A 26,566-nucleotide genomic window follows, 5' to 3' on the forward strand; every position below is an offset into this window, starting at 1 on the left:
CCAGGAAGAAGCTCACCTGACCAAGAATATAACTCAACACTGGAAGGAATTAAGCAATGACGAAGAAGGATGACCGTGTGTCCTCCACTGCGGTAAGTCTTAACCATGACAATTATTTAAATCATAGGTATAGAATTAGTTGTGCTACCTATGCATTTTTTTTTTCTGAATTCATTCACTAAGTGCCTTTATTTTAATTTAAAGTGATACAGCAATGACATTACTAATACATAATCAACATGCTATACATTATCACACATTATTGATCTTAACTAACAACTTACCCTGACTTTGGCTCCAACTTTTGATAAATTATTTTGTATTATTTTATTATTTTTCCCTTTACAGGGCTTTATAATTTAAATCAGCAGCTTCAAACGCAGTGAAGAAGTCATTCAGGATCCTATAAATCAAATATATATTCTTTATCAGAATCAAAAGCCCAATTTATTAAGACGTTTGGTTTAAAATTACAATTTTCAAAATTTGTCCAAAATTTAAAAAAATCATTAGGGGTTACATCGATAAAATTGTCAAAAATCTCAAAAATTTGAAATTTTAAATCTTGATTTGTTAACCAATGAAAAACTAAGATAGAAAAGGTTTCCAAATTAAAATTAAGGCTTTTTTGGCTTATTTATATGATACTTCCAAAATTGTGACTTACCCAAAAAATGTCTATAGCAATTAATTAATAATATTATTATTAGATTCGTTTGTTTGTGCATTTCTTAAACTTTTTATAAACAAAAACTTTATAAAATGTAATTAGATACTAAAATGTTTTACTGCCAACGACCAAATCAATAACAATAACAATTTGAATTCCTAAAAAGGTATTCAAATCTAGGCGGCATCGCTTAAATAGGAGAGAGACAAGCTTTTAAGCTTCTTGGCTAAACTCACCACACCTGTTCCCAACGGTCGGATTTATAAAGAAGAAAGAAAAACCCTATTATTATTTAGTACCTTTTCCCACTGGGTCATTGATTAGGAGATGATGATTGATTAATATTGATTACTCCCACACCAGAAAACGAGCCGAAACCTCACTGAGAGATCCCCAGCTCGTCCTTGAAACCTTGAATGTTGAATCCTGCCTGCGTACTTGAGAACGCTTGCAGGGCTTTTTGTATGTCAATGCACTTGGAAATAAATAACAGCTCCTGGCTCCTGGGGGGCAGGAAAAAGGAGCAAAGGAACAAACACTCCTCCAAGGAGCGCCCTTTGAGATGTGTGTTTGAAGGTGGAGGATTTGGGAGAGAAATGGAATGGCATGCCATGGCATGGCATCGTACGTGTTCAAGTTGTTCAGCGTTTTTCAGCGGGGTTAATGCACCTTTCGCTCCATAAGGAATTTCAAAATTAAAGCCAACGCTGCAGCTGGCGACTCATTAAGTGCAGATTAATTAGTGTGGGAGAATGGAAAAATACCTGGCATTTCGCAGTAAAAACGTGATGATACCTTTAGGTATTTAATTGATAAAATATTGTTTATTTCCAAAGCGTGATTATATTGTGGTTGCTCAAGCCGCAAGGAAGATGGCAAGATACCTTTTAAAATAATACATGGCATAACTTATATTTTTCTATTTTATTTGTTAAATTAACTCGATGAATCCTCTTTTTCCCAGTGCACAATATGGCCGCACTCAATGATACATTGCCCCTCAACAGAACTCCTGCCTTATTTAGCTTGACAAGAGCCCTTGTGAGTTATGTGCACAATTTTCAACGAAACGAGAATAAGGGAAAGAGCACATTTCCCTCGCTTTCCGTAGCAGGTTGCACTTTCACTGTTTCCACAATGGAGCCTGCAACATTTTACAATCTGAACTAAACTTGCCTTCTCATACATAAATGTTAGGCTCATAAAAATCAAACTCTAAAGTACTAATTTCCTTTATGGCAACCGATTAGATAGGGAACTTGAGTAATAGATAATGGTTTTATGAATCGAAAGCGGTCAATAGTATTTGGTTTTTATATTTATTATAATGTCAATTGATTATGCGAATCATTGAGAACTCTGAATTTTTTAAATATTTATTTGCCTTAAGTGACTAAGATAATGACATTGTAAATCACAGTTAATCGCTTATATTTAAGACATAATTTATTGGACAATGTCTTTTGATAATGTAAATCATTCAAGAAGTTGATAGCCGCAACTACGTTGTTTATTTTTAATTTATTTATTTTTGTTTGTTTGAGTACATTTTAAATAGGAAACTTTTGGATAGGAATAATATATATTTGGGCAGGGAAATATATATTTAGACAAGGAAAAGGCAAGGCAAATATACTTTTTATATATATTATATGTTTATAAAAGTATGTTTGATTTTTTTTTAATAACAAATACAATTTCTAAATAAAATATATATTATTTTGGTCATGATAAACTTCCATAAAATAATACCGTGGCTGAATCCACGAAAAAGAATATAAAAACTTAGAATGTCCTCTTAAAATTTTAAATACAAAGTTAATATCCCTCATGCGTTCCTTTTAAGTATTGTTTTTTTTTTTTTTTTTTGTATTGCTTTTTCTAAATCCTTCTGAAAAAACAAATACCCTCCGGACCCCACAGAAAAACCATAGTTGCTACGCTTAAAGTTTTTTATTCAAATATTTAGTAGGAGATGCCGGTGTTGTCCCGGATCCAGTCCAAGTAGCCAGTGACGCGGCTGAAGACGGAAGGATGTCCTGCCTGGCAGCCAGCACCGGAGACGAAGGAGGTCACTCCAACCAGACGGTTGCCGTCGTGTGTCACCAGGGGACCACCGGAGTCACCGCCGCAAGTAGACCTGCCGCCCTCGGTGTTGATGCAGATCATTTGGTCGTGCAGATTCCAGAAGCGGCTGCACTCGTCTTGGGAAATGATCTGGACATCCACAGACTGGAGCCAGTCGGGCAGCGGGCTGCCGTCGTAGGTGCCACCCCATCCGGAGGCAACGGCCCACCAGCCAGCGTAGCTCTGGTAGCGATCGTTGTAGCTGGGCAGCTCAACCTTGTTGACCAGGTGCCAGAAGTCGACGTGGGGAGTACGGATCAGGGAGATGTCGTTGTGCAGGTTGCCGCTGTTGTAGTGGTGGTGCTGGATGAAGTCACCGCTGCCAACCCAGTGGGAGTACTGGGGCTGGGTGCGGATGCTGGCGCCGTAGTTGATGGTCACACCGTTGGCTCCGTTGGTGCAGTGAGCAGCAGTCAGGACCCAGGTGTTGCCGATGATCGAGCCACCGCACCACCAGTTGCCGTTGCCGCTGAAGGTCAGGCCAACAATGTAGGGCACCTTACCCTCGTATGCCGGGTAGCCGTTGGTGATGCGACCCTGGATGTCCTTGATGGGCACAGGGTTCAGCTTCTGCTGGGGAGCAGGGATGGCGGTGGCCGCAGCCACGGCCAAGGCCAGGAATACGAACAGTTTCATCTCGATCAAGTCTCACAACTCATAGCTTTCCGTGCCGGACAGCGGTCTTATATACGAAAAGAAGTGCCTTTATCTCTCCGCCAAAATCTCCCACCTGTAAAATTGGGAGCAGTAAATCTCGTCGAGTTCCCGGCGTGACAAACCGATAAGTCTGGCGGCACAAGTGCCTTCCTTTTGCTAAAATTATGACTCGCTCTTGACACTTTCCGACGTGCGGTCCATTTGTAAAACAAGGTTGTAAGGGTGTCAATAATATTGAGAAAAAGAGATAAAGAGCCAGTAGATTTGCAAAGGATCGTAGGACAGCTTGTAGAGAATGTGTTTAAAAACCATGTTCGCGCAGTATTAAATTATAGCTATATTTATAAATTGTTTAACACGAACCTTTTATAAGAATTTTTTATACATTTACATTATTATTTATTTCTTATAACTAATGATGTATATAACTCCATATTTGACTCATTTAACTCATTGTCATCATTTGATGTTATCATAGTTCTTTTATATACATATGTACATAAATATATTCAAGAGTTGAAAAAGCTAACATTTCTTCTTTTTTATTTATAACCAAATTAATATTGAAAATTAGATATAATTTTATGTGTTAAAAAATATTTTATTATTGAAAAAATTTTAATCGTATCTATTCAAATAGTTCGAAAATATATATTACTCATACGACACGTTGGCCAAATCTATTGCCTTATGAAAGTTACTTAAAAGTTTTTAACTTTTTTTTTATTATATTATTATATTATAACCCAGATATGTAAAATTTAAAATAATTATCGTCTATTACTTTAATTATAATATAAATATATACCCTTTTGGGCTTGAAAGACAAGAAATTTAATTTTTGGAAATTTTAAATTGAGTATGTAGATTTAAAATTGTAATAATAATTGACATAGGAAAGCTTTCCGAGCTAAAATTTATGCTTTTTTGGATAAGTATTTTAATATTCGAGTTTTTGAAAAAAAATTTCATATAAAAACATCAACAAATATGTCTTCAAACATTGCGAATATTTTAATTAAATTACAAACTGCAAAGGTATTTAAACTTCAGCTTCCCAAGTTAGTTTCCTTGCTGGTTTTAAGCAAATCAACAAATCATATTTTTAAATCGCTTTATTTAAAATTATATTTATTGGGAAATGAAAATACCTAAGAATACGCCAACCATCTTTTAAGTTACATACATATATCGCATAGAAACCAAATCCTCAATATATAGAAACATTTACGTTTTCTTTAATTACTATACTATTTTTAAATTGAAGAAATTTGTTTTGATTATTCATTAGGTCCATAAAATAATATTTCCTTAATGAAGATAATTAAATATTTATAAGCCCACATCATTTTCTATTAACGTTCTGTTAATATTAGAACATAAGTGTATATACTTCATGCTTTCCATTTTCCATTGAGTTTTTTGTGTTGAATTCAGTAAACCTTTTTGTTTCTCTAAATCCTACTGAAACAACAAATATCCCGCCGAAGCCCCGAAAATTAAATAGGTTATTATGCTTTCATTGTTTTATTCAAATATTTAGTAGGAGATGCCGGTATTGTCCCGGATCCAGTCCAAGTAGCCAGTGACGCGACTGAACACCGCAGGGTGTCCGGCCTGGCAGCCAGCACCGGAGCCAAAGGAGGTCACTCCGACCAGACGGTTGCCGTCGTGTGTCACCAGAGGGCCACCGGAGTCACCACCACAGGTGGACTTGCCGCCCTCGGTGTTGATGCAAATCATGTTGTCGTGGAGAGACCAGAAGCGGCTGCAGTCGGCGTGGGACATGATCTGGACATCCACAGACTGGAGCCAGTCGGGCAGCGGGCTGCCGTCGTAGGTGCCACCCCATCCGGAGGCAACGGCCCACCAGCCAGCGTAGCTCTGGTAGCGATCGTTGTAGCTGGGCAGCTCAACCTTGTTGACCAGGTGCCAGAAGTCGACGTGGGGAGTACGGATCAGGGAGATGTCGTTGTGCAGGTTGCCGCTGTTGTAGTGGTGGTGCTGGATGAAGTCACCGCTGCCAACCCAGTGGGAGTACTGGGGTTGGGTGCGGATGCTGGCGCCGTAGTTGATGGTCACACCGTTGGCTCCGTTGGTGCAGTGAGCAGCAGTCAGGACCCAGGTGTTGCCGATGATCGAGCCACCGCACCACCAGTTGCCGTTGCCGCTGAAGGTCAGGCCAACAATGTAGGGCACCTTACCCTCGTATGCCGGGTAGCCGTTGGTGATGCGACCCTGGATGTCCTTGATGGGCACAGGGTTCAGCTTCTGCTGGGGAGCAGGGATGGCGGTGGCCGCAGCCACGGCCAAGGCCAGGAATACGAACAGTTTCATCTCGATCAAGTCTCACAACTCATAGCTTTCCATGCCGGACAGCGGTCTTATATACGAAAAGAACTGCCCTTATCTCTACGCCTTTCACACATCGCCGAAATCTCGCTCCTTGTTTTCTAGTATTTAAAACTTGAGGGCAATAAATCTCATAGAGTGAAAAATCAATAAGTCTAGTAGCAGAAGTACCTTCTTTCTGTTGAAATTATGGCTAGCACTTGAGGACTATTTGTTTTTCTTTAGTGTGTCAATAATATTGGCAGATAGACAATGGAGTTCACTAGACTGGCAAAAGAACTGATGGGCAGCTTTTGGAGGATGTACCAAAAAAACATATAAATCCTTTTCATTACAGATGAATATATTCAGGACAGAATTTCCTGCACAAATAATTAGAAAATAATTTGTTATATTAAAATTAATTTTATTATCTTAATCTAAAATTATTTTAAAAAATATTACTCATACGACACGTTGGCCAAATATGTTGCTATTTGAAGGTTACTTTCAAAGTTTTAAAGTTTTATTATTTAAATACTAAAACCCTGATGTGTATAATAATATAAAATAATATTCTAATATTATATAATTATAATAACATAATATAATTAGATCCATCGGGGTTGAAAGATTGTTTTTCATTAAAAGAAAAGCAAGAATGAATACTATCTTTGCTTAGCCGAAGTTTTTACGCCATTGCAGTTTGAATAATAATACAATATACAATATATAATAATAAAATCGAGTCAGAAACTGATTAAAATATTTGCATTCTGTAAATTTATATTTTTATATGACAATTTTTACCATAAAATATAATGAATTTTTATTCGGAAAGCTTGCCTGTGTTAGTTTTTATTAGCCTAACAAATCTGCCAGATCTACCCAGTTTATAATTTTTTAAAATTAAAATTTTTGTCAATTTTTGACATTTTGAACGTTATGATTTATATGGTCGGAACTGACAGCTTAACCAGCTTCTGACTAAAATTATAATACCCTGTAAACATATAACAGTACTGGTGTTACTGTATTTTATGACATTCTCCCACGATAATTCACAAATATATCTGTTCGATTTATTTTAGTTGATTAAAATATAATATACATATTTTAATAATAAATTCTAGTTTCCTCCTTGATCCATTCCAAGTACTTGGTCACACGGGTGAACCCAGCCGGAGCACCCACCTGGCAGCCGCGATCGGCGACAAACGAGGTAACTCCAATCAACTTGTTACCCTCTTGGGAGACCAGTGGGCCACCAGAATCGCCCTGGCAAGTGGCCCTGCCATCGGGAGTTTCCACGCATATGGTGTTCTCGGAGGCGGTCTCAGTTCCGTAATAAGCCTGGCACTCCGCCACGGAGATCACTTGGAGATCCACAAATCGGAGATCCTCGACCACATTGCTACCATCGTAGATGGCACCCCAGCCGGAGGCCCGAGCCCAGGACTTGTCATAAGAGTTGTACCGATCCTCCAGACTGGGCAGCTCAATTTTGTTGACCAGGCTGTAGAAATCCACATGAGGGGTCTTGATCAGGGCCAAATCAGCATCCCGTCCGTGATATTCTGGGTACATGATCAGGTTTTCCTTGCCCACGGTGTGCCGAAAGGCAGGTTCATTGTAGTTGATGGCACCGTAGTACAGGGAAGCCTCGTCGGCACTAAGGTTATAGAAATGGTATTAAATTTATTTAGTTAATTACTATATATCAAAAACATACCCATCAATGCAGTGACCGGCAGTGAGCACCCAAGTGTGTCCAATAATAGAGCCACCGCACCACCACCAGCGTCCGTTGCTGTTCAGGCTCACTCCCACAATATATGGTATTAGTCCCTCGGTCGCCAAAGCTCCATTGGTGATCCGACCTTCAATGTTCCTTGTTTCCACCTTCAAATCCCGCGGATGCACAGCAGATTGAGGAATAGTGGAGGCACTGCAAGCAGCCACGAGGACAAGTACCAAGAGTGTAAGACCTGCCATTTCTGGAGACTGAAACAGCTTACAGGGTGGTCTTAGCATTATATAGTCCCAAAGAATTTATTATCGATGCAAGAGGCAAATCTAATCTTGCATGTGCCGCCATTCATGCGGAAATACTTATCAATAAACAAATTTAATTTATATTAGCTTATACTTTAACTAAGTGCTCGTCTGAGTGAGTTAATAGCATTTCCATAATATGTTAGTATAAACTCAACTTTAAAAAGATACCACAAACTTTATTAAGTAGCCTCTTAGTTAACATACTTATCCACAATTGATTCTGTCTACTGGTTTCCCAGCTTAATCAGTCTTTATAGGTACTCCCAGCCTATTTAAGTTCAAGTGTTAAGTATGCTGATAAAAACAAAATGATTAAAGCCCTGAATGCTCTTTTTCCTTTAATGACAATTTAATCGTATTTATATTCCTTTTATTATTTATTTTCTGAAATGTTCCATATTTAGCTTTTAGTAATAAATGCCAGTCTCCTCCTTGATCCATTCCAAGTATTTGGTCACACGGGTGAACCCAGCCGGAGCTCCCACCTGGCACCCATAGCTAGAGCCAAAGGAAGTAACTCCAATCAGCTTATTGCCCTCTTTTGTGACCAAAGGACCACCGGAATCTCCTTGGCAGGTGGACTTTCCATCAGGAGTTTCCACACAGATGACATTATCGGTGGCAGTTCCGGTTCCGTAATAAGCCTGACACTCCGCCACGGAGATCACCTGGACATCCACAAATCGCAGATCCTCCACCACATTGCTGCCATCGTAGATGGCACCCCACCCGGAGGCTTGAGCCCAGGACTTGTCATAAGAGTTGTACCGATCCTCCAGACTGGGCAGCTCAATCTTGTTAACCAGGCTGTAGAAATCCACATGAGGAGTCTTGATCAAGGCCAAATCAGCATCCCGTCCGTGATATTCTGGGTACATGATCAGGTTCTCCCTGCCCACGGTGTGGCGGAATGCAGGTTCGTTGTAGTTGATGGCACCGTAGTACAGGGAAGCCTCATCTGCGCTATGGTTATACAATTTTCATTACATTTACTGTATGAATTACTTCATGTCAGAAATATACCCATCGATGCAGTGACCGGCAGTGAGCACCCAAGTGTGTCCAATAATAGAGCCACCGCACCACCACCAGCGGCCGTTGCTGTTCAGGCTCACTCCCACAATGTAGGGAACTTGGCCCTCCGTTGCCTCATTTCCGTTCGTGATGCGACCCTCGATGCTTCGATGTCGGATTTCCAGATCCCGTGGGTGGACAGCCGTACGGGACAGAGTGGATGCACTGCAGACCCCAAGGAAGACCACCAATAGTAGTAGTATGTATGCCGTCATTTTAGACTAAATCTATTCCGATGGTTGACATAGGAATATATAGCTCAAACCGATTCTTTATCAATGCAAATATAACAAGCTAAATCTTATCAAGCATGAGTCGTTGTCAGGTTTAAATCAACCCATAAATAATACCATATTTTAATTCTAATACTTGAGAAAGTAGTGTAAAGTAAAGTGAAAAGATAAGAGTGGGTTCTGTTCTGGCTTCAAGACCAATTTATATTATAGAAAAACAAGAATAATAATAATTCTTTAACTTAAAAATAATAGACAGGTAGCTTCGGAATTTTGAACGTTAAATGTGTGCATTATAGAGACTTTAAGTAGATATATTTCTATGATTAATTTGTTGGAAAAAATTACAGTTTCAAATGTTAAACCTAAGCCGAAAATGTATTAATTTTAATTCGGAAAGCATTCCTATTAGGAATTTCCTAACTTAGTTTTTCTTAGGTGCATATCAAGATTTAAGATTTAAAATACTAAATTTTTTCCCCAATTTTGACAATTTTAACGATGTAACCCCTTATCATTTTTATAAATTTTGAAAAATTTTGAAAATTGTATTTTTCAATAAAGCATGTTTAATCGATTCGGCTATTCATGCTGATCAAGAATATATATGATTTATAGGGACGAAAATGACTTCTTCACATCATTACAAGCTTCTGACATTATAATATTATTACTTCATTTAATATAAATATAGCCACAGACTGGCACTGAGTACAAAATCCGTTTAACTGCACCAAATGCAGTAGGGAAACATCGACAAACACCAAAGGTGGGTACATCAAAGCCAGAGAACCCAGTTAAATTCTTCGACATAGAAATTGCAATCGAGGGTCATGCGATATCCTTGAAGTAGCCCAGGAAATAGTGCAATGGAAAACAAAATACGATTATGGCAATCAAAAGGGAAGTCCACATTCGGAACTACTGCACAATGCAGCCGAGTCCAGCTGCTTTTAAAGCGAAACTCGATATGAGTTCTGAGAAAGTCACAAGGCAGGTGGGATGGATGACAGCACCCACTCATTAAGAATCTATTGGGACTGGACTCCACTGGTCTGAGCTATGTTTGCTATTTCCGTGCTCCTTCTTGACCACTTCGACCGCATATTGCACTGTGGAAAATCTCATTGGAGGAAACTCACCACAGGCCGGAAAGCTATTAAAGCCGTCCCCCGACGCGCCATGAGTCAGTTTACGACTAGACGTCCAGGCTGTCAGATCCTTTGCGCGCGTCGCGTCTCCCTTGAAAGCACGAATAATATAATTAAAAGTTTGCGCGCGTCATTCCCGCTGAACGAACATCCATCCCTATTCAAAACTGGGTTCCTACAGGCAGTGCAAATCACAAAGTGCAGGAGGCATTAATTAATTTAATGCACCTCCCGCTTATCCTGGGAGTACAAAGCCAGAAACACAATACATTCTATGCGGCGGCGAGTGATTGAGAGTTCAAAGAACCGCTTTAAAGGATACCTGTGCCGTGTCCTGAGTGTGTGTGTGTGTCCCCTCAGTGTTTGTTTTCCGTGAACGCCACCCATAACAACAGCAGGACTCACGATAAGGTGGGGCGATTAAGTCATCCTCCCGCAACACCATCCTGCGAATTAGTATTAACTGGATTTTCAAGGATATAAAAAACTGTAAGTTGCGGAAGTCAAGTTCCAGAATTTAAATTACTATAATATAAATTGGAAAATACTGGGAGCATGTACAAGGATCAAAAGCTTAAGTAATTAAAAACAAAAATTAAAAAATAACCTGAGGTTAATTAATTAGGTTTTGAGTTATTTTAAACTTGATTCACACATTTATTCCTTTATCTCACAAATAAAATTGCATATTATTTCAAAGGGCTTAGACTAGGAGTTAATACTTTTTGCATTTATCATGTTTTATATTTTATTTACCAAATTAAAATAAAAAAACTTCGAGTGTACTTACAAAGATGGTAAAGTAAACTCTTTATTCAAATTATCCTTTAATCTATCAAACATATTAGATTAAATTTAAATTCAATGCCTTTTTAGGTATACAAATTCTAAATGAAATCAAAATAATAACTAAAAACCATAACTTAAAAATGTAACACATATACTATACATTTCAGCTTCACAACAAACCAGAGTACAATAACACATACGAAATGTTCCATGTTAGTCCTCCTCGAACAGAAATTCGGTTGTCTATAAGTGACTAGACCAACCAACCAACCAACCAACCAATCAGGACCCTATACAAGCCCCGAATCCCCAAAAAGAAACCAAATCAAGAACAGGATGCACCAGGTACTCAGCTACGAGACGGCGGTGAGGGCCAACAGCTCCCGCGAGTTCCGTGAATACGTTTCCAAGCGCACTTGTGCCTCCCTGGTGCTAACGATTGCCTTCTTTATGCTGATAACAGGTGAGTGTCTAGTGATAGGGCAACGTCAAACAGGATCTAAGCCTCTAACGAGTCCCACTTGTGTGTGTGTCCCCCGATTCCGCAGGATACTTGCTGGGCAATTTCGTGGCCGAGCGCAAGTATCACATTCGCCAGATGACAAAGAGCGTAATTAAGGACGTGGACGGTGAGAGGTCTGTGAAGCTGAACAGCAAGGAGTATGTCAGCCTGCAAGAGCTGCAGACGTACCAGAAGTCCAAGGGTCAGTTGCTGGTGTCCGCCCAGGTCCTGGACAAGTTGCAGCAGCAGGATGAGAGCGAGCGGTATCTGGCCACCTCGCTGAACACGGAGATCTTTAACAAGTACATATCCTGCACCCAGGACATACCGCCCAACACGAACATCGCGGCTAGCCAGTTTATTGAGCAGCTGGTGGACAACACCGTGGCCAGGCAGCGTCATTGCATGCGGATTATCCAGGTGGTAATCGATAATCACCTGGCCAACAGCCAGCTGTAGGAGATGCAGGATGTAAAAACGGTTTAGCGGGCCCAAGTGCAAAATGTGCCATAATTGCGAAATTATTTACATAAATGTATGTGCTTCTAGGTGTGCTCAATGTGTGTGTTTCCAGCTAATTAGAATGTAATTTTGTATGTCGTTGGTATAGTATTTACTTGCCCTAGTTTTTTTTATACATGTCAGCATTTAAAGCAATCTAAAAGGAAATTAAAAATAGATGTTGAAAAGTAAAAGAGTGTGTAATTAAATGAGTTAATAATAATAATAATTAGTTTCACCATCTCTTTTCAATAAACACTTTTATTTTAATACTTAACTTTAGTTTATAGAAAATTAACCCTTTAGGTTTTTAGAGATATCATTACTATCCTTTTTTCTCCTCTTCCGTTGAATTATATAGACGATACTTTGGGTTAACACCTTTTATGGGTAATACGTGACCCGCACTATTAAAGACCCATTCTTGCAGAGGGAATACCTCATCTTCCGAAAACAGCAGGAACAAGTATTTGAGAGTTGCGCCCAAGAAATAAGTCCGTTGCACGTCATCTGATCCGGAGGACTCGTTGTACACATCTTGGATGCCAGCATATCCATATGGGGTCCGGCAGTACTTCTCCAATGCCAAGACGAGTTCTCGTCCCCACTCCCGGTACTTCTTGTCGCGACTCAGACGCCATAGTTTTAAATAGCTCTCAACTATTTCCGGGCGTAGTGCATAGAAGGTTCTCTGCAGGGATACTATCTCCTCTCGGGATTCCTCTGAGAAACCCATCTCCTCCGGACCCAGTCCAGTGGGTGACTGCCTATAGAGGTCGTGACAAGTGTCGCCAATGCCGATGCCAATCTGTGCATACTTCGCCCAGTGCTTCATCAACGTTTGCTCTGCTCCCTGGGCGAAGAGGGCAGCCGCAAAGCAATCCGACTGCTTCATTCGATCAGTTCGTGCGCCATCTACGACTTCCGGCATGTAGATAACATCCTCCGTTGTTATTTCCACCATATTCTGCACCACCGCCAACATGGCATCTTTGAAAACTTCCAAAGTTTCAGAATCATTCCAGCCGGACTGCATCCAGGACTTTAATAGGTAGTCATGAAATCGGTTTATCGAGCATCTAGAGGTCTCCCATCTTCCATATTTCGTGCAGAAGGAGTCTGGATACAGGCCATTCGGCTTGTTCACATCAGCCAGCAACCGACGGATGCCATCAACTACATTTTTGTAGACTGGATTCCCGGTGATTTCACTAAGATAAAAGAACTCCAAGTGCAGGGCTCCAAACTCCGCGGTACGTGCCACATCAGGGAGGAATCTTTTACGAAAGTGGTCATCGTTTGGTACAACGAATCGCTTGGGTATACCCGTAGGAGTCTGGAAGGCTGGCAGTATCTTATCAGCTATGTGTATAGCCTTATCCCTGTATAGTTCGTCTCCAGTTAGGGCGTACATAGCTAACATGGGTCCCAACATCCTAGAAGTTAGTTCAAAAATGGACAAGGCCTGGTCGACGTTATCCAAGGTGAATGATTCCTGGATCCATTCCCGTGACTGGTTCAACTCCTTATCCAGACCCATCACAAACAAAGTGTCCATGCTTTCTATGATTGTTGCACCCAGTTTGTGGTGTCCGAATTCGCTGTCGAAGTTATCACTCTGAGTAATCGGACGGTATTCATTGGTGCCCCAAGTGAATCTCGCATAATTTCTCCAAGCGTGCAGCATCATTTCCTTGATCTTCCGCCGCATTGCTTCCGGGGTCTCCTCAATGGCATCGATATCTTTTACTTTATCTTTTTCATCCTGACTTAAAGAAAGAGCCATCAAGGCGATTATTAAAGTTCCCATGGCGATGTAAAGGATTTTGACAGACTTTTTGGTAGTATGCCATTTGTAATACGCCCGACGGGTGGTAAAAATGAAGAAATACATTCCGACTCAGAGCTATATTGGGCTTTGAATAAAGTGGAGACGATAGATGGTTGTAACTCTAAACTTGACCAGATCCACTAGGTTGGGGACACTTGTTTAAACATTTGACATGCCTTTGTATAAACCGGGCAGATCGAGTTGGAGCTTAAGGTGGGCCTTATTTTCTCCAATTTCCATCAGTGAAATCAGCATACGAGAACTAGGTTTATAATCCTATACAAATAATACATAATATTTTGGTTCCAGTAAATATATTATTCATAGCTCGGTTATTTACAATAATATTTTAATATATTTTAATAATACTTACATACATAACCCCTATTGTGTAGATATAATATTGCGCATTTGCCGAATGGCCGTGACCAGACGCGGTTCGCAACCGCTACTTAGGGTCAAGTACTGATCCGGAGCTGCCTTTAGAAGCGTTAGGATCTGAGACAGCTGCAAGTTAATGGATAAGCCCAGCTCCTCGAGCACGTTTGAAAGGTACTCAATGTCCACACTAAGTTGCGTGGCCGCCGAAGATGGCAGCGACTTGATTTGCAGTATCTGCGTCTGGTACAACACGCAGCACTGCTCCACGACGAGGGACAACAGAACGTCGGCACAGGGAATGGCTTGCGTATACTTAATATTGCACACCTCGAGAGCCTGCTTCAGTAAGGAGGATGGCGAAAGCAAAAGAGGCTCCAAGTGTTGCGGCAAAGTGAGCAGGTACTGGCCAATCTGAGTGATACTCTCTTGTGGAGCAAAGCTGAATGATGGCATTTCAATGCCCGATGCCGCGTGCTCCTCCACCGGTGGCCGAATGTGTGCCAAGTGCGTCTCGATGGGCTGCAGCAATATGTTAAGCGTAATGTCGTGGGTTTCTGTAAAATGACTCTTTAGGGTCGTGTAGATCTGCGGAAAGATTCCAAGGCTGTCGGTGGCTTCCGACTTCTTTTGCTGATAGTCAGCTATGCTATTCAGCAGCTGGGTGCGAGCCGCATGATCACAGGTCTGGAAAATGGTAATAGGTCCCAGACTGGATGGTTTGGCCAGCCGACTGGCTAGAGTACCCATACGTGTGTGCAAATCCTGTTCGAATTGATGGAGCTGAAGTTGAAAATCGGCGAGGCACTGCAACTGCGACATGGTGTACTGCAGCAGCGACCAGTTCTCGCTCTGCGCCGCATAGCTGCTTGATCCCAAACTCAGTCCAATCTGCCGCTGGATGCGACCGAAGTTTTCCAACTGCCGTTTAAAGATGCCATTCAACAGGGTTATAAGTTTGCATAAGGCCAAATCACTGGTTATGGAGGCACAACGTTCGCAGGCTTCCTTCAGCCACTCGTAGAGCTTCCTGGTGCTCTCCTCAAGGTGACGGACGCCATCACTGGGAGTAGCCTGGTTGGAGGACAGCCTATCCACCTGTGTCGATAACTGGGTCTCCTCCAGTCGCGGATATTGCTGAATAAACTTGTGGAAATACTCGAATACCGCCTCCCCCAGCAAACGATGCAGATCCTCGGGCAATGTAATGTGCGATTGTTCTAGTAGAGAGTTCAAGTGTAGCACAAAGCTATGATTCACCTGGGCGAATAGGGCTAGCATCTCCAATCTCTCATTGGAAGTCTTCAAAAGCTGCAGAATATGCGCATCACGAGTGGGTTGCAGTGCTGGCAGTAGCTCGGCAATCACCAGAAAAGGCTGCATGCAGTCCTCCCCGAAGAGATTTGTGCACCACTTCACCTGACGCTGGCAGTGCTCCAGCAACTGATCGTAGTACAACGTGAGGAACTGCTGATGCTGTGGTTGCGTTTCCGTGCCCTGCAGCTCAAGAGTTTGCTTCCACTGCTGCTGCCAGAAATTCTTCTGGACAGCTCGATAGTATTGCTGTAGTTGCGGTAATCGCTGAATGCTTGTGAATATCTGAACGTAATGCTGAGCCTGCTCTAAGTTGCCCTCGGCAAAGCATTGAACCACGCTGGGCGAGGCCAGTGCCTCCAAGCGGTTCTTAAAGTCCTCCACTTGGGTTAGGCGCTCGCCATGTCCTGGCAACTGTTCCTGTGCGACCAAGGACTTTTGCAGAGCCATCAGCTTGTCGCAAACGCCCTGTAAAGCAGTGGTTTATACAAGGATTCGTTTTAGGGGAGCAACAGTTAATACCTTTAGATCATTGCGCTCGAATCCATCCTCCAGCTCGGCCAGCAAGTTCCCCCACCCATCCGATTCCTGCAACGACTCCTTGGCCACCTGCAGGCGCTGACTCTTGGTATTCAACCGTTCCAAGGTAGCCATGCACTCTCCAGTTTCACTTTGCACTGCAGCCACCTCCAGTCGCATGGCACTCATCTTCTCCTGCAGACGGCGAACCTCTCCCTGCAGCGCGACGGACTCTTTTGCGATCCGAGGCATGCTGGCCACCACCTGCCGGCTGGACTCCTCTACGGCATTGTTAACCTGTCGATGAAGGAACATTTTTATATCATAAACTTTTATAGGGCGCAGGTTACTCCAGAGCTTACGTTGAATATGTACAGCTGCAGCTTGGCCACGTAGCTCCGAATGAAGGACGAGGCGGCATCACTGTCGTCGCGTCCGTTTTCCTCCACGAACTTCTTGTAGTTGGCGTTTATCCACTCAGCAGGACTAAAATTTGGCCCAGAAAGAGCCGACACATCCATGGTGACGTTGAATTGGGTACGGTATGGTATGACCGTATATCAAAGTAGCAATAATGGCACATTTAAACAAAATCTACGAGCTAGAGATGGCCTCCGTCCTGGACATTATTATTTTTAATTTAATTAATTTAACCTTTAGTTCAAAAAGAAATAATTGTTCTATATATAAGTAATTAGTTAATTTAATTTTCATTTTAAACTATTTTTTATTCTAATACATCAAAAGTCGTGGGAATGAGTTGTCACGCGCTCATCTCTAAACCAGCTTCTCAATTCACAACACAATTTTTCATCACAGCAGGAAATATTTTGATTTTTACACATATTCTTGTGATATTTAAAACATGTCACTTGGTAATGCCGATCCTTGGCACGTAAGAACTTCAGAAATTAAGGAAGCAAACACGAAGCCCACTGACAAAACCGACAGTTTCGAGGACGATTTCACGCCCGCAAAAGAGAGCACAACGCCCGCAAAGGACGCGGAGTGTCCCACAGGGCATGAACCTCTGCCGGACTCTAGCGACTACTTAAAGCTATTGGGTAGGCTGAACCCTATTGGAACCAAGATCCGCCTATTAAATAGTATCATTAATTTTCAGAACGGAAGCTGGCCCGTGTACAAAAGGGAAACAAACTACTGGACAACCTTCGGGACAAGCGGCAGGACTGTATGAGGGGATTACTGGAATCTGAAGGAGTGCCAATTTCTATATTCGAGCAATTCCTTGAGCTTGACACACCCATTGAGAGCGGTCGTCTTCATCGCCACTTGCTGCCCGTCCAGGCTGTAAACGTTGGGGAAACCGTGTATATTGTTGACCACGACGCACTGCAGCGTTCAGAGGAGGAAGAGGAGGCGCATCAGCCAGCAGCTGAACACTAACTAAAATCACAATGAATTCCTTATTCGGCAATGTCTTCTTGTTTCTAACGGAGCTGGCCTGGAAGAGTCGCCTAACCATACCCGTTCTGGTCACAACCGCATTTCTCGTGATGGACATCCGCCTGCAGATCGAGATCAACATACAATCGGGTCAATTTGTAAGTTGAAAATTAACAGTGCCGCGAATCAAGAACCTAAAGCGTAAATTTCAACAGAACCCCAGCGATTTGGACGACGATGAGGGCATGGGTGCCCACGATCACGGCATGGATGACAGCGGGAGTGACAGCTACACGGAAGATCTCGAGGAATACAATAGCGAATACACCAACGATGATGGCAACAATAGCGAGACTTCTCACTATAGCATGGACATCTATGATCCCTGGGGCTCCGACTGGGATGCCGAAGACGAAGTCGAGGCTACATACTCTCGGCAGGTTTCGTTATAAAGTACCAACACAGTTTTAAATTAAGCGTAATTGGGCCAGATAAGCTAGCTTTATATTATGTATATGTATATACTCAAAAATATCGAACCCCTAATACTAATATTTAACCATTTCATGCACTAAAAATAAAACAAGTTTAAGGGCATCATCGGTTTAATTGTCCGTTTACATATAGAGTTTGATCAGCTCGTCGCTTACAGCTGACGGCGTAAGAATGCCCAGATCGGTGAAGAGCAGCGTGATGTAGACGGGTGGCGTGTAGTCCACCATTGGGTGCACTTTGCTCACATCGTTGAGGTGCTTCCGGGAGTACTAAATAAGAGCAGTTTTAGTCAGATTTATAATATCGAAATTACTTAAACCTACTTTATACTCATCAGGCAGATCCCGCTGGTTGAGTGGATATAGACGAGAGAACTTGAAACTCTCGGAAAGGACGTAGAAGGGCTTCTTCATCTCGCGGGCGCATAGGCCCATGGTGTAGGAGCCAATTCTGTTGATAATGCCGCCACTTTCCACCACAGCTTCAGCGCCCACCATGACAAAGTCCACTGATTCCATCACATAACCGGTCGCCGAGTCCAGAATCAGAGTACAATCAATGCCAGCTGCTTCCAGTTCCCGCACCATCTCTTCGCTGCGTTCGAGAAGGTTAATGTTTAAATTTTAGGGGAGGCTTGCTTTATTCACCCGGGGTTTCCAGTGCCGCCTTGCGTCACGTATACATGGAAAGACTTCTTATTTTGGGAGGCAGTAATCAGGGCCTTAAGGACCACACGGGATCGGGAGTGTGTCAATATGCGACAGCCATCACTGATGAACCGCTGAGCCTGGTGGGCAATTACCTTAAAAAAGGTTACATTTAGGATTCAGTAAATTTGAGAAGACTTTCGTTAGGTATTGAGTCCAACCTGCCGTGAGTTGAGCAGCTTCGTGAGAAAGATCTTGCCGCGATGCAACATGATCTGGCGACACTCCTCCATGTGCTTGTCGTCTAAGCTGAGCGTAATAAACCGGCAAAAAAGCTCTCCAGCCGACACGATTGCAGCAATGGACAAGTCTGTGTTCCGCATGGCAGCCACCGCTTCCCGCATGGTTGTATGTAGGATGTGAATGGTGCCAACTGAGAAGTATGACACAAAAGGACACATGTAATTGGTACATTCTTTACAGAACAACACAAAACTTACACTGTTTCTTTTCCAGGATCATGAGCAGTGTCCTAATGGCCGCAATGCCAGAGGAAAGGTCCTTGTCTTCCTCCAGTAGCTGCAGGAAGTATTTGACGACATCTAAAGGCAGATAGTTAAGTAAACGATAGGGTCAGTATTGATAAATATATTTAGCTTACCAAAATCATGATTATTCTCCGTAATTTGCGGCATTTTGTTGAAATATTAAGAATCCGCCAGTTGCTGCACGTCAACAAAATTGAACAGCTGTTTGTGCCAGAAAACAGCTGACCCAAGCAGCATTTTCAAACACTATCAGATAACACACGCACACTTATCCAACACACTGCACCGGCTCATAGTGCTGCAAAAGGTTTTCGCCCGGCACAAAGTGTTGGAAAGCGCTGCCGATTGTGCCCAAAACGTAAACAATCAAAAAATTGTTTATTTTCGTTTATTTTTCGGCATAAAATCGAAACTAAATCCACAGCATGAAATTCAAGTAAATCGCCGGCAACGCAAGCGAAGAGTTCCACGTGAGTCAGCAGCCAGAAGCCAGGTAGTCGACGGGTAAGGAGCGATACCCAAGGGGTGAAACCACGCCACCATGTTCAAACTGGAGTCCTACATCACTCCGATTCTGCTGAACCACGTGGCCAAATATGTGAAGAACTTCCGAGACGAGGATGCCCAGGTCTCGCTGTGGGAGGGCGAGGTCACCTTCCAGAATTTGGACCTGCGGCTGGAGGTGCTCGAGGAAGAGCTCAATCTACCCGTGGAGCTGGTTTCCGGCCACATCCATGAGCTAAGCATACAGGTGCCGTGGACCAAGCTGATGTCCGAGCCGGTGAAGATCGTCATCAACACGATCGAGTTCGTGGCCAAGCTGCCGGACAGCGAGAGCAAGCAGCGACGCGACTCATTCCAGCAGGAGCAGCGCCGCAAATCGAAGCGAACGTCAGCGGAGGCGGCGGACCAGCAGCCCAAGAGCCCCGCCCCGGCCAGCAGCTCCAGCGTGGTGAATAAGATCATCAACAACATTACGCTGCAGTGTCACAACATCATCCTGAAGTACGTCGAGGACGATATCGTGGTCTCCATGAACGTACAGTGCCTGAACTTCACCTCCGCCGGTGAAGACTGGAAGCCCACCATGGTAGACATGCATCCCGTGTCTGTGGTCATGAGAAAGTTGCTCCAAATATCTGATTTGACCATCTGTCTGGACAAACGGAACACTGCTGGCCGGATTGAGGTTTGCCAGGAGCCGGTGCTCTATCGCTGCAGCTTAGAATGTCGAGTCCTACGAAAATACAACGCCAATACGGTAAACACCTCGAGCACCACACGCGTGGGAGTGTTCACCAAGGCGTTGGACATCAATGTGTCTTCCCTGCAATTCCCAATGGTAATGAGACTAGTGAAATTGCTTATCGAACTAAAACCGGCCCCGTCCGAGGAGGAACCGACGAACACGAACGACCAGGCGGATGAAACGACCGAAGCTCACCCGACACAGGAGGGCACCGAGCCCAATGGACAGAGTTTGCTCTGGTGGGCCTGGAACAAGTTGCCCAGCTTTGAGGCTGAGGCGCCAGTTACCATGTGTGACGAACGGGTTGGCCACGCCTTTGACATAGGCATCTATGCTGAGGAGCTGAACTTCCAGCTTAAGAACTCGGAGTACTTCACAGACCACAGCATGGGCGGCATCAAGCGGATACGGTACACCCCGATACTGCGGATCAGCCTGGGCGGGCTCTACTATGAGCGGTCGGAACTAAAGGAGTGCGAGTGGACAAATGTGAAGGCAGGGTTGTCGAGCATGTGTATGGAGCCGCTGGGTATTTACCGAAGCCAGGACCTCGTTGATCGCACTCTAGTCAATACGGAGTCGGTAAGTACGACGGCCATTCATTGCTGCAAGAGAGAAATACCTTCTTTGTTACCGTAGTTTATGGACGAGCGTTCCTTCATCGATAAGAGCCTGTTCGACGAGCACTACATGTTTGCTGAGCGGACGTGGTGCAGCTACAACTACGAGGACTATGCCGCTCGGAACACGGATGAGTATATGCTGTTCCGCAGCCCCGTTCTGGCTTTCGACATTGTCGAGTACAGGGTACCATCCAAGACGAACCACCCCAGCCACCCGGTGGCAGAGAGCCAACTGCGGGATTCGGGACTTCGGATTCAGTACCGTCTGCTGTCCGCCGGAATCACCTTCCATTTTTCGCAGTCTTTTGCGCAGGTTAAGAATGTAATTACCGATTTAATTCGTCCTTACGATTACTCGGGATATCATTCAGAAAGTGTAAGCGATGTGAAGGCTCTTGAGGAGCATGCCGACATGACCGTGCCGGACTTGGAATATCTGGTGGCCCTCGTACCCACTTGCAACTACAAAATTGAGCTGCGCAACATCGTCATTCAGCTATATCCACGCCAACAGCAGGAGGAGACATCGGCAAGTAATCAGCACCAACTGACGACCACGGTGAAGCAGTCCCTGTTGCCATATCTGCAGCTGAAGATTTCCTTGGTGGAGGGCACCATGTGCGGTCCAGCCAATCCCAAACGCCTTGTCCAGCTCATCACTCATCTACAGGACAAGCCTAGGGAGGTGATTAACGCCTGCTACAACTGCTACAGCTTCAGCCTCAAGAATGTGACGCTGATAATTCTGAACACCACCCCGGACGGTGGGCAGGCCAAGCTCTTGAGCATTCCACGCATGCAGGTGAACTGGAACCGCCTGCTGCTCCCTAATCTCTGGCGGCAGAACGAAGCAGCAGCCCTGGAGAAGGCGGATCTGAAGTCAGAGATAATGGCCTTGGAGTTCTCTAAGCGCGAATTGATTCTCGCCAAGCGACTTGTTCCGCTTATTTTGAGTTTCGACGGGTCAGAGCTTTGTTACCTAGCCCATTTAGTGTCCCAGGCTAATGTCCATTCCGATGTGATCAAGCTGCAAACTGTGGGCTCCAAGCTTAACCTGAGCTACAACAAGTATCTCTCGCACTTAGCTGCCGTTGGTTCTCTACAAGGCATCCAGGCCGACGTCGTTAACACCAAAATGAATGCCCGAAACGTTGTGCTGTCCACCTCGGCGAATGTTAACAACAAGTGGCTAGAGATGCAGCTCCAGTTCCCCCTAGAGGAAGCCAATCAGGAGGAGCAGAAGAGGGAAAAGACGCCTGGCACTGTGGTGTGTCTCTGGATGGAACCATTTTGCATCACCACCGATGTTTACCTTCTGCAGTTTATGAACTTTTCGCATCATAGCGGGAAGAAGAAAACAAAGGAAAATGGTAAGAACACATTGTAAATTTAGGATAAATATATTTTTGAATAAATTGCTTTTCAGAAGGTGATACCGAGGTAGAGACGTTTAGCCATTCGGAGCCTATCGCGCAATCTCTCTCCAACTACTCCACTATATCCGCAATGAACGATCTTCAGCCACGTCGCATTAGCAGAAACAACAGTCGCAAGATCTCTGTACCCGAGGAGACCGTTCATCTAAGTTCTGAGCGCGATGAGAGGCATACTCAAACGGAGCCCATAAACCTAGTGTTGAGCAGTAATAAGCCCAAAGCGACCACCTTTGATTCTACGCAGCTGGTACATCGCCTAAGTAATCTGGTAGTGCTGGTAGAGATCACCCAGGCCCAGGTGAACGTGTGCGAGGCGATGATGCGAAAGAAGTCAACAGAAGTGGATGTTGAGTACACCTCGATCCGCTTACCCAATGTTAAGATAAAATCAGGCAATTGCGACTCCATTCAGCGTGGCAATATCAGATCCGTAGTCTGGGTCGCCCCCAAAGCGGAGCTCATCAATTGGGTCATCGACTTGAACGAGTTCAATGTGTGCTGCTGCAAATCAAATGTGACTGATACGATAGTGGCTCCGGTTAGGACAACTATAACCCTGGCTCTGTCCCATAAGGTAGCCGAAGCAGAGGATGAAAGAAGCAACCAGGAAAGAAAAACCAAATCATCTGAGGAATCGTTTGAACAAGGAACTTACTCCATAAATGTGCATGTGGATATGTCGGCTATCAATATATTCGCACAGCGGCTAAAACTGTTGCACGAGCACTGTCGGATCCTTTCCAAAGCGTACTCCTCCTTTTATCCGGATGAACCTTCTACTTCAAAGTGTAGACCCGCTGAAATCAAGCCCAGACTTGAGGTTTACACCGGCAGTTCACAGAACTATTCGGTGATCAGGGAGTTCCTGGAGCTAGATCCCAACTTTGAAGCACCTAAAGCTGAAGCTGGTAAGAAGAAGTTTCTTAATCTGGAAAAAGAAAATATTACTATTATTTCGTTACAGCTCAGAAGATCTCGCTTGTAATATTCTGCCAATGGACCATACCTAGAATCTGCTTGGAAATGGAGAACTCCGTTAATACTAATCACAGTAAAATCGTCGCCACCCTGGAGGACCTTCTTCTCAATATCGACAGACACAGTGACTTCACCAAGATTACCACAAAAGTAGAAAACTTTGGCCTTAATTATTACAAGGAGAAGCAAACTCAGGATTGGGAAAGGATCGAGGACTTTCACATTAAAATGCTGGGGGATGCTGGCACAAACTTGCCTCTATTCAGTGTGGTGGTAACCACAGTCAGCCTGCAGGATCTGTATGCAAAGATTGGAGCAAGGAATCCCCACAACAAGCAGCACACCATTTCTGAGGTGCTAATCGACGTGCAGCCCATTGAGATGGTGTTGGATTTGGATCAAATAACCGAATTTATGATACCCCTGTGTGAGGTCCTACAGATAATGCAAAGTCCCAGTCCTGAACAGATGCAGTCCCATTCGCCATCAGTTCCCAGCCAGATTACCACGGTTCAAGACCTGCCCATGGTGCATTTGAACAGCAAAGGCATCTATGTTTACCTTCCCTTATCGACGGGCAGAAAGAGCTGCAGTGTATTGTTACTCAGGGTAAGTCACTGATTTACTTCCGATCGGTTTCTGGTGCATTCTTTTTTATATATTTTGTTTATATAGATCGAGAGCATCCAGCTAACGCCGAGCCTTGAAAATCCCTTGGTACGCCAACTCGTCCGCCCGGATATCTACCAGAAGGCCGCCGAGCTGAACATGCTAAATACTCCAGGCGCCTTGGTCGAGGATCGTCAGTATGAGCTAAGCGTAAGGAAGGTATCGCTATCCACAGGCAACTGGAAGCAGACACAGAGATATCGGCTCGAGAAGAGCTTGGCCAGCAAGCACAACAACCCAGCCTTTGAGTGGAACAACCAGAGTCAAGCCACCGAACTGCATCACATGGAGATATTCAAAGATTTTGACTTCATCATGATCTATGCTCCGGCCATGAGCTACGATCGCTATCTTGTATGCGGCCAGAGTGTAGAGTACAATTGCGTGACGGACTTTGTTTCCTCGTTAAACACTCATCAAATCAGCCTGATTAGCTGCCTTATCGTTCGTATGCAACGGCTAAATTGCATCATCGATAACGTTTGTGTGCCGAAGAAAGATAGTGTATCCAAAGAAGGATCCCTTCAAGCACTTGGCGCAGTATCCGGACGCGGAAGCACTAGCGATACCGCTTTATTGTCCTCTTCCTATCCCAAAAAATGCTGTCAAAGTTTTGCGAAAAGGAAGAATTCTAGACAGGAGGTGTCCGAAAAGCAGAGGAGCTCCAGTTTCTTGGACGCAAGAGGCAGTAGCGACATTTTTTACGGTTCTTGCCAAAGCGATTCAGGCATCAACTTGTCAGGCAGTCGTGGGAAGGGAAATCCAAGATCCGTGGCTGCCGATGACCTTCATCGTGGCTATCCCCGCAGCGTGTCTTTTGTTGCTGGCATATTCGTGTTGAAAATTTACGATGTACTGGACCTGGAGGATCTTGAGGTGTTGGAACGTCCAGCGATGAAGCCGCTTCTTTTGATACTGGTCTCCCAGCCCAGTTTCATATCCACGCAGAACCTAAAGGCTTCTGTAACTCAAGCCTCGATTTTTAATATCAACGTAAATGTGGCGACTCCTTCGACAGGGGAGAATAACACGGATTTGGATCAGTTTAATGAGCCCATCCTTGATACATTGCCTGGCCAACTGAGCAGCTCGGGGATTCCTCCTCCCCTGCTGACCATGCGGACGCAGTACGATCGTCTCCAGCAAAAGGAATTGGATGTGGAGCTTCGTAAGCCCATCCTGCTTCGATTATGTGAGACGAGAGTTAAGCAACTGGCCAGTGACGTGATCCGCATCTACACGGTTCTCCACGAGACTCCCTGCTTTGCCGTTCGTAGTCAGCGTCCTGTGGAGGAAGGTTCGCAGCTCCAGCAGATGAAGACGAACTGCTACAACGCAGACAGGATGCATTTATCCAGCGATCGTATAACCATTAAGTTTTACGACGAGGAACGATCGTACAAGTGCAGCTTGGTGTGCCTGGACTTCAGCACCCGCATCAAGTTCAGTACCCGACCGCAAAAAGCTGTCATTAGGTCCACTTTGGGATCAATCTATGTGCAGTCGGGGGGAAAGATGTTACTGCATCCGTTGCTAATGCGTTTGTCAGTGGATCTGGTCAGTGAGCCGTGGTGCGAGGAACTCTTTATCAATGCCACCTTCAAGCTGAACTTCCTTCATGTAGATGCTAGTGTTCTTAGTATTTTGCAACTGCAAAAGGCACAGGATGGTGTCAATCGGATTCGGGAGTATGTCAATGAGGAGTGGCAGCAATTCCTCCATCATCGCCCTGTACTGGGCACTCCGGAGGAGATCTCGCCCTGCGACTTAATCAAGTGCACGCCGTCAAATGAGTCCATAGAGAGGTTCAAAAGGCCAATGAAATCTATTGCTGAATTCTACCAGGATGATCTCAGGTAAGGGAACTTCTGGGCCTTTGAGTTGTGGTTAACTTTTGGTTTTTCTTTTTCAGAGCTGGTGCCTTCCAGTTTGTGTACCTAAACTCAGAGTCCGTGCTGCCCATGCCCTACCAAGTGCAGATCATCAAGAAGAACTATGGGATTATATGCTGGCGCTACCCGCAGCCCCGCCAGATGACCAGCATCCTCATATATCCAGTGCCCATGCCAGTTAGTGGTTGACCTAAATCGGAATGAATCTCTATTAATAATCAATTTGCATGTGAAAAGGTCAGCCATCCCATACACATTAGATGTCGCATGGAGTACTTTAGTGAGACTCACGAAACCTTCCTGCACTACTGCGACTTCTTGCTCTCGGAGACCGCCAGCAAGCAACTGACGCCACCTAGTCGTCCCATCTGTGCCACTATCTGGAGGGTGGTTATTTTGCAATCCTTGATCGCTGTGGATGGTACTTGCTTTGAAGGCGACACGGATGAAGATTTATCGGTAGACCTCTTGGTAAGATTCTTTCTGA

The 26,566-nt window shown here is 44.1% G+C and overlaps 11 protein-coding genes across 13 annotated transcripts in view; 4 read left to right on the plus strand and 7 right to left on the minus strand.

Annotated features, from left to right (window-relative positions):
* Positions 1 to 2,604: 2,604 nt before the first annotated feature.
* Positions 2,605 to 4,498, minus strand: LOC110189366 (serine protease 1). The gene has a single exon (XM_020959416.2). It carries the CDS (start codon positions 3,431 to 3,433, stop codon positions 2,636 to 2,638), a length of 798 nt encoding a protein of 265 aa, XP_020815075.2. The 5' UTR covers positions 3,434 to 4,498; the 3' UTR covers positions 2,605 to 2,635.
* A 470-nt stretch (positions 4,499 to 4,968) lies between these two features.
* On the minus strand, positions 4,969 to 6,906 carry LOC147642659 (serine protease 1). The gene has a single exon (XM_086839740.1). It carries the CDS (start codon positions 5,789 to 5,791, stop codon positions 4,994 to 4,996), a length of 798 nt encoding a protein of 265 aa, XP_086695866.1. The 5' UTR covers positions 5,792 to 6,906; the 3' UTR covers positions 4,969 to 4,993.
* On the minus strand, positions 6,846 to 7,811 carry LOC110191081 (serine protease 3-like). The gene is made up of 2 exons (XM_020961818.2): positions 7,518 to 7,811; positions 6,846 to 7,457 (listed from the first exon to the last, which is right to left on the minus strand). Exons 1-2 carry the CDS (start codon positions 7,778 to 7,780, stop codon positions 6,902 to 6,904), a joined length of 819 nt encoding a protein of 272 aa, XP_020817477.2. The 5' UTR covers positions 7,781 to 7,811; the 3' UTR covers positions 6,846 to 6,901.
* A 380-nt stretch (positions 7,812 to 8,191) lies between these two features.
* Positions 8,192 to 9,200, minus strand: LOC110190884 (serine protease 3). The gene is made up of 2 exons (XM_020961542.2): positions 8,867 to 9,200; positions 8,192 to 8,806 (listed from the first exon to the last, which is right to left on the minus strand). The coding sequence occupies exons 1-2, from the start codon at positions 9,130 to 9,132 to the stop codon at positions 8,251 to 8,253; spliced, it is 822 nt and encodes a 273-aa protein (XP_020817201.1). The 5' UTR covers positions 9,133 to 9,200; the 3' UTR covers positions 8,192 to 8,250.
* A 2,057-nt stretch (positions 9,201 to 11,257) lies between these two features.
* LOC110191134 (uncharacterized) lies at positions 11,258 to 12,287 on the plus strand. Its single transcript, XM_086839745.1, has 2 exons — positions 11,258 to 11,553; positions 11,639 to 12,287. The coding sequence occupies exons 1-2, from the start codon at positions 11,427 to 11,429 to the stop codon at positions 12,049 to 12,051; spliced, it is 540 nt and encodes a 179-aa protein (XP_086695871.1). The 5' UTR covers positions 11,258 to 11,426; the 3' UTR covers positions 12,052 to 12,287.
* A 49-nt stretch (positions 12,288 to 12,336) lies between these two features.
* alpha-Man-Ic (alpha-Mannosidase class I c) lies at positions 12,337 to 13,987 on the minus strand. The gene has a single exon (XM_020961894.2). The coding sequence runs from the start codon at positions 13,985 to 13,987 to the stop codon at positions 12,419 to 12,421; it is 1,569 nt and encodes a 522-aa protein (XP_020817553.2). The 3' UTR covers positions 12,337 to 12,418.
* Positions 13,988 to 14,221: 234 nt separating this feature from the next.
* Positions 14,222 to 17,096, minus strand: Cog7 (conserved oligomeric Golgi complex subunit 7). Its single transcript, XM_020961508.2, has 3 exons — positions 16,498 to 17,096; positions 16,139 to 16,432; positions 14,222 to 16,084 (listed from the first exon to the last, which is right to left on the minus strand). Exons 1-3 carry the CDS (start codon positions 16,654 to 16,656, stop codon positions 14,309 to 14,311), a joined length of 2,229 nt encoding a protein of 742 aa, XP_020817167.2. The 5' UTR covers positions 16,657 to 17,096; the 3' UTR covers positions 14,222 to 14,308.
* On the plus strand, positions 16,865 to 17,565 carry LOC110191279 (uncharacterized). The gene is made up of 2 exons (XM_020962076.2): positions 16,865 to 17,199; positions 17,259 to 17,565. Exons 1-2 carry the CDS (start codon positions 17,001 to 17,003, stop codon positions 17,540 to 17,542), a joined length of 483 nt encoding a protein of 160 aa, XP_020817735.1. The 5' UTR covers positions 16,865 to 17,000; the 3' UTR covers positions 17,543 to 17,565.
* Positions 17,554 to 18,139, plus strand: LOC110191280 (uncharacterized). The gene is made up of 2 exons (XM_020962077.2): positions 17,554 to 17,700; positions 17,758 to 18,139. The coding sequence occupies exons 1-2, from the start codon at positions 17,554 to 17,556 to the stop codon at positions 17,992 to 17,994; spliced, it is 384 nt and encodes a 127-aa protein (XP_020817736.2). The 3' UTR covers positions 17,995 to 18,139.
* On the minus strand, positions 18,130 to 19,529 carry eIF2Balpha (eukaryotic translation initiation factor 2B subunit alpha). Its single transcript, XM_020962075.2, has 6 exons — positions 19,346 to 19,529; positions 19,185 to 19,286; positions 18,906 to 19,117; positions 18,685 to 18,839; positions 18,361 to 18,631; positions 18,130 to 18,306 (listed from the first exon to the last, which is right to left on the minus strand). Exons 1-6 carry the CDS (start codon positions 19,377 to 19,379, stop codon positions 18,160 to 18,162), a joined length of 921 nt encoding a protein of 306 aa, XP_020817734.1. The 5' UTR covers positions 19,380 to 19,529; the 3' UTR covers positions 18,130 to 18,159.
* The window catches only part of Vps13B (vacuolar protein sorting 13B), a 46,658-nt gene continuing 39,612 nt past the window's right edge, over positions 19,521 to 26,566 (plus strand). Inside the window, exons 1-8 of one of the 3 annotated variants that reach the window (XM_086839742.1) lie at positions 19,532 to 19,590; positions 19,657 to 21,063; positions 21,121 to 22,474; positions 22,531 to 23,448; positions 23,505 to 24,127; positions 24,194 to 26,043; positions 26,100 to 26,256; positions 26,317 to 26,538. In XM_086839742.1, the coding sequence (XP_086695868.1) occupies positions 19,774 to 21,063; positions 21,121 to 22,474; positions 22,531 to 23,448; positions 23,505 to 24,127; positions 24,194 to 26,043; positions 26,100 to 26,256; positions 26,317 to 26,538 (6,414 nt within the window). In that variant the 5' untranslated portion in view covers positions 19,532 to 19,590; positions 19,657 to 19,773. Of the gene's footprint in view, positions 21,064 to 21,120; positions 22,475 to 22,530; positions 23,449 to 23,504; positions 24,128 to 24,193; positions 26,044 to 26,099; positions 26,257 to 26,316; positions 26,539 to 26,566 lie in introns of all 3 variants that reach the window. The other 2 variants (XM_086839743.1, XM_086839741.1) reach the window with 2 other exon arrangements.

Source organism: Drosophila serrata, unplaced genomic scaffold, assembly GCF_035046125.1.
Source record: "Drosophila serrata isolate PLE 108 unplaced genomic scaffold, ASM3504612v1 contig_376, whole genome shotgun sequence".
NCBI classification, from domain to species: Eukaryota; Metazoa; Arthropoda; class Insecta; order Diptera; family Drosophilidae; genus Drosophila; species Drosophila serrata.